Here is a 6,000-nt window from a genome sequence, read left to right on the forward strand (position 1 = left end):
AAATGTGCTTGTTTTTATCCAATATTCCACCAAATATTCAGAAACTGTGTTCATCCCATCAACCTCATACATCCCATTAAAATAGTAAGTAGCTATTGGTGTTATTAAACTTTTTTTAATTCTTGCACATATATACTGTTACTTGTAAATACATTTTGTTATTATATAATTTATGTATGTGTCCGTATCTTTTAAAACAAGTTAGTTTAATCTCTTTTTTGCTAGTACAACTGAATTACTGTGTCGCAAAATGATGTAGGTCTACAAAGTGTGTCACCAACATGAAAAGTTTGGAAAGCTCTGATCTATATGGTCCAGATGTACAGAGCCATAACTTATTGTGAGTTTACAAAAAACACTGCAGCAGAGACCACAGAATACTTACTTGCAAATTATGTCATAGGATCCAAACTGCTAGTATTGTACCCTGTCAGAGTTCTCCTCTCTATAATGTCTGACAGCCACCTATAACAAGTTTTTTTATGATTTTAAATGACAAATAAATACAGTATATTTGCATAATCAACAAATGCATAAAAAAAGACAATACAATAGCACTTAGTCCGAAATTCAAATGAGTAGTTTTTTTTTTTCCAGCTACCTTTCAAAGTTAGTTCAGTTTTGTTCAGTCATTAGCCAATCACACAATGAATATAATAAGGTTGTTCATATTTTGACAATGGAAGTGAATTGGAAAGTTGTGTAAAGTTGCATGCTCTTTCTGAATCATTAAAGTTTAAATTTGACATTAGTGCTCATTTAAAACAATGCAACAGTTTTATGCGTAGTGTCCCTTTAAAGCAGACATCCTCAAACTTGGCCCTGCAGAGGTTTTGGAACTACATTTCCCATGATGCTCAGCCAGCATATCAGCTGGCTGAGCATCATGGAAAATGTAGTTCCAAAACCACTGGAGGGCCTAGTTTGAGGATGTCTGCTTTAAAGGGATAGTGTACTGTGAAATTGGTTTCCCCTTACTTTGTTTCTAATGACTTGTTATACCAGCAGCAGAACATAAAATGTTTGGGAAATGCTCCTTTAGACATATTTTTGGCAATAGCTGTTTTGCTAGTTGAAACCACAACCTATTCAAATGGTCTGCGTTTACAGAAAGAGCAGACATTCTTATCTTTATTTTATATCTGTACAGAATGACCTCCTTATTGTATCTCTGTCTGATTACACAAAACCAAGTGCAATTAAAAATGAACATTTTAATACAAATACCTCATTAGCATGGTATTCTTTGTTGAAGAGATATCTAGATAGGTAATGTGCACATTTCAGGAGCAATACATGACAGGAAACACTGCTGCTCCTTACTGTTCTTTGAAATGCTGCTGTCATATATTGTTTGAGTCACGTGCGCACTCCTGCACCTTCCTATCTGCTTTTAGTATACCAAGGGAACAAAGCGAAATTGACAACAGAAGTAAATTGGCAACATTTTTTTAAATGGTATACACTAAATCATGAAATATTTTTTGGGGTTTATGTCCATTTAAGCACTGAAATACACAATATAGGTGAGGATACAATGGGCAAAATTAGCTATTTCAAATAAAAAAATAAAGATAAATGAACGAAAAGTAAATAAAATAAGAAGTATTTAAAATACTCCAACAGGTAAAATGGTTAATTGGAAACACATTAAATAGCAGACAATTTTACAGTACCCAGTCTCTAACCTATTTCATATTTTAACATGTTTAAGCAGTGCTCTTTCATATTTATTATATGTTTTAGAGTTGCATGCCCCTTTAAGAAGGTAGCCTCACAATCCATTTAAAAAAAAAAAGCAAATAAAAAAAAAAATTGTCCATGCTACCAAAAAGAGGTCACATTAGCATACAACTACCCAGCAGTTTTATGGAATGAACATAAATAGTTAATATTAAAGGCTGGGTTACATATAGGGTCATCTAAGAATTAAGGGATACTAAACCCAATTTTTTTCTTTCATGATTCGGATAGAAAATGTAATTTTAAGAAACTTTCTAATTTACTCCCATTATCGATTTTCTATATTATTCAAAAAGCAGGAATGGAAGCTAAGGAGCTAGCCCATTTTTGGTTCAGCACCCTGGATAGCGTTTGTTGATTGGTGGCTACATTTAGCCACCAATCAGCATGCGGTACCCAGGTGCTGAACCTAAAATGGGCTGGCTCCTAAGCTTTCATTCCTGCTTTTTCAAATAAAGATACCAAGAGAACAAAGAAAAATTGATAATAGGAGTAAATTAGAAAGTTGCTTAAAATTCCATGCTCTAACTGAATCATGGAAGAAAAAATACGTGGGTTAGTGTCCCTTTAAACTCTGACAGTGAGTTTGCATTTATTTTTATAAAAAAAAAAAAAAAAATTATATCTTTAAAAGAAGTGATATTAAAGTGAATACATTTTCCCACGTCCCATTTTCTACTAGCTGAACACAGGAGCAAAATTTAAGATACAGGCCCCTCCATTGTCTTCCTATTTTCAAGCTTTATTTACATACACACATTTACAAACACCCACAAATATACATATGCAAACAGGCCCCCAGGAGATGTAACACAAGTATACAACCTATAAAAGAAACACAAAACAGAGGGGCGCCTCATGTGTAAATCGACTAAAGCAAAACCAGATAAAAATAAACGATAGCCAAATAGGTACTCACATTATATCTCCTGGCTCCAAAAAAGGCAAACTGGATCAAGTTCAGGAAGCACAGCTCACCCAGATGCAGCCCTCCAATGAGCGGTTGAAAGGAAGGTGCTTTTACTTTGCGCCCAATCACTTTGCAAATAGATTCTGGCCGCCTCTGCGCCTTTTTGGAGCCAGGAGAGGGTGAGCTGTCACTACTAGCACATAAGGGTGCTATTGCTAAATGTGAGTACCCATTTGGCTATCATTTATTGTTATCTGGTTTTGGTCGATCTACACAGGAGGGACCCCTCTGTTTTGTGTTTGCTTTATAGTTATATCTGGACTTGTCTGTGTGGAGGAGAGCGGCAATCATTTCTTAGTCCCCTGTGGAGGTCTCATACGATTGCAGATCGTTCAGGACATTTTTTAATATTGCTTTATTGTACATATGTGTACAGGTGGCCTTCGTTTTACAACGGTTCAATTTACACCGTTTCAGAATAACAACCTTTTTTCCAGTCATGTGACTGCTATTGAAAAGCATTGAGAAGCAGCTAGTAGGTGGAGCTGTCCGCGTGTGTTGCAGCAAAGCCAAGCAAGCTGAAATTAATCAGTTTAACCAGACCTGAGCTATCGAGCAGATTTCAAAGGAACAAGATCTTCCGGTCTATAAATCAGTCCAGATTGAAATGCATAGAAATAACTGTTTGCAGAAAAATGCAAGTGAAGTTTTTTTTGTTAGGTTTATTTTGTTAGGTTTATAATGCAGTTTAGCAAATGTTTTTGTTCATTTAACTTAGTTTAATTATATATTCTGTGTTGTGTGATTATTTTATTAGGTTTATAATGCTGTTTAGCATTTAAAGTCTTCATTTCAAAGCTTTAAAAATAATGTATTAGGTGTTACTTATGACAATTTTGAGAGGGGCCTGGAACCTATCTCCCTCACTTCCCATTGACTTACATTATAAACTGGGTTTCAATTTACAACGGTTTCGATTTACAACGGTTTCGATTTACCATTCCTTCTGGAACCTAACCCCAGCGTAAACTGAGGGCTACCTGTATAGATATTTGTGCATTGTCACATTTACATTTATTGTCCACATCTCTCTGTGCGCCACATTTTTCTGTTATCTACTGTGTATTGAAAGTACACCACCTACATGTACAGTACACTGTATTTGCTTTCTCAAAACTTCTCTAAAGATTCATAAACAGTTTATCTTTTAAAAGGAACAAAAAAAAAACTGTAAAAAGAAAATATGTTACATGCTAACAGTGCAATAATAAAATGTTCTATGAGGAACCCCTGCAAATAGTTATAGTCAGCTTCAGAGCAGTAATACATTGACAAGAGGCATATGTACATAGCCACCAATCACCGCTAGCTCCCAGTAGTGCACTGCTGTTCCTGAGCCTACCCTGCTTTTCACCAAAAAGATACCAATAGAACAAAGAAAATTTGATAATAGAAGAAAATGTTAGTTTCATATACCTTTAAGTTTTATTTTGACATTCATGTCCTTTTAATGTCACATATATCAAGAAGGCTGACATTGAACTGAAGAAATTTGCAGTATCACAAAGTTTTCCTGCATCTTGCACTTTTCTGCACTAATTAATGAATTGACATAAACTCATTGATTAGAAAAGCACATGAATTAGATATTTTATAGGTCAATTCATGTATTAAAAGGGACAGTCTACTATAATTTTTATTGCTTAAAAAGACAGATTATCCATTATTACCCATTCCACAGTTTTGCATAACCAACACTGTTATATTAACAAACTTTTTACCTCTGTGATCAGCTTGTATCTAAGCCTCTGCCGACTGCCTCCTTATTTCAGTTTTTGACAGACTTGCATTTTAGCCAATCAGTGCTCACTCCTAGTTAACTCCATGGGCATGAGCACAATGTTATCTATATGGCACACATGAACTAACACCCTCTAGCAGTGAAAAGCTATCAAATGCATTCAGATAAGAGACGACCTTCAAGTGCTTAGAAATTAGCATATGAGTCTACCTAGGTTTACATTTAAACTTAAAATACCAAGAGAACAAAGCAAATTTGATGATAAAAGGAAAGTTGTTTAAAATGACTTGCCCTATCTGAATCATGAAAGTTTAATTTTGACTAGACTGTCCCTTTAATTAATAGCATTCTGCTTTCATTTCAGCACCATCAAACTCCTTTAGTCAATAAAACGTCTAGAATTTCTCAGTATCCTGACAACACTAAACTTAAACTGTTTACACATTACACACACAATAAACTGTAAATATTAATCAACACGGCACAATTCCTATGCACTTATGGGGAAAAAATTGTCTGTGAAATAAAGCTTCCATAATAATACTATTTAACTACAGTGAGTATCCAAATTCTAATCTGAAAAAAAATGATACAAATATGTGTAAGAGATCTGTGAAATACAAACAGGTGTTAAAGAATAAGTCACAAATAAACACACAAAAATACTGAGAATGTCCAGTCCAGTGACTTTCATATATATGGAGATACCAATTTATAACTAATGGGTGACACCAATATTTAATACAACCACAATCTAAGCACATGCATTAATAGTTAGTTACCAATGATTATTGAGATATAAGCTTTACAGAAATAATGCTGTAATAAACTGCTATAGAAAAAAAGAAGTGGTATATCTTACCCATAAGCAAAATAGACCAGGCCTTTAGATCAGATGCTCTGGTAAGGCCCAAATTAAAGAGCAAGCCTTGTTGGTTCTCTGAACTCTTGTGATGTGTGCTTTTTGCTCTGCCCACAGGACCTGGCCCATGTGTGTGTCTCTTCCTAACCCTTTGCTCTGTCTCTTCTGCCCCTTCTTCTTGCGATGAAGATGAATTTGAATGAGACTGTTGTGGCTTCCTTCTTTGTGCTTTTGACCTAACTGGATGATCTTTCACCTTGTTTTTGTTTTGCACAGCCATGATGCAAAAAAAAACAACAAAAACTGGAAAGCAAGCTCCAACTCAAACTCCAACTGTAAAAAGGCAGATCCAGAATTCAGAAAAGTACCATATCCTGCAAGTAAAATTCAGGGTAAGAAACACAAAAGGAAGAAAAAGGGTAATCACTCAGCAAATGTGTGGTAGTTTTTAGGGCACCCAAAAAGCTGCACTAGTATAATCAGATAATGATCATGGTGACATAGGAAGATATGCAGCAGCAGGATGATAGATGTTGCAGATTAGATAGTGGGAGGTGAGGTTTGAGTGATAGGGATAGGGAGGAGCAACAGATGAGTAAATGAATAGCTGGAGGCAGCTTTTTTTTTTTAAGAGCTCCAATTGCAGGTTATCACTATTAATTATACGGTTGCCACAGAGCCGCT

General features: G+C 35.2%; 1 protein-coding gene across 1 annotated transcript in view; it reads right to left on the reverse strand.

Annotated features, from left to right (window-relative positions):
- The window catches only part of LOC128661530 (probable C-mannosyltransferase DPY19L1), a 72,255-nt gene extending 66,456 nt beyond the window's left edge, over positions 1-5,799 (reverse strand). Inside the window, exon 1 of the mRNA XM_053715777.1 lies at positions 5,317-5,799. Coding sequence (XP_053571752.1) covers positions 5,317-5,596 — 280 coding nt within the window. The 5' untranslated portion in view covers positions 5,597-5,799. The remainder of the gene's footprint in view (positions 1-5,316) is intronic.
- Between the last annotated feature and the right edge of the window lie 201 nt (positions 5,800-6,000).

This window comes from Bombina bombina, chromosome 5 (assembly GCF_027579735.1).
Source record: "Bombina bombina isolate aBomBom1 chromosome 5, aBomBom1.pri, whole genome shotgun sequence".
Taxonomy (NCBI): domain Eukaryota; kingdom Metazoa; phylum Chordata; class Amphibia; order Anura; family Bombinatoridae; genus Bombina; species Bombina bombina.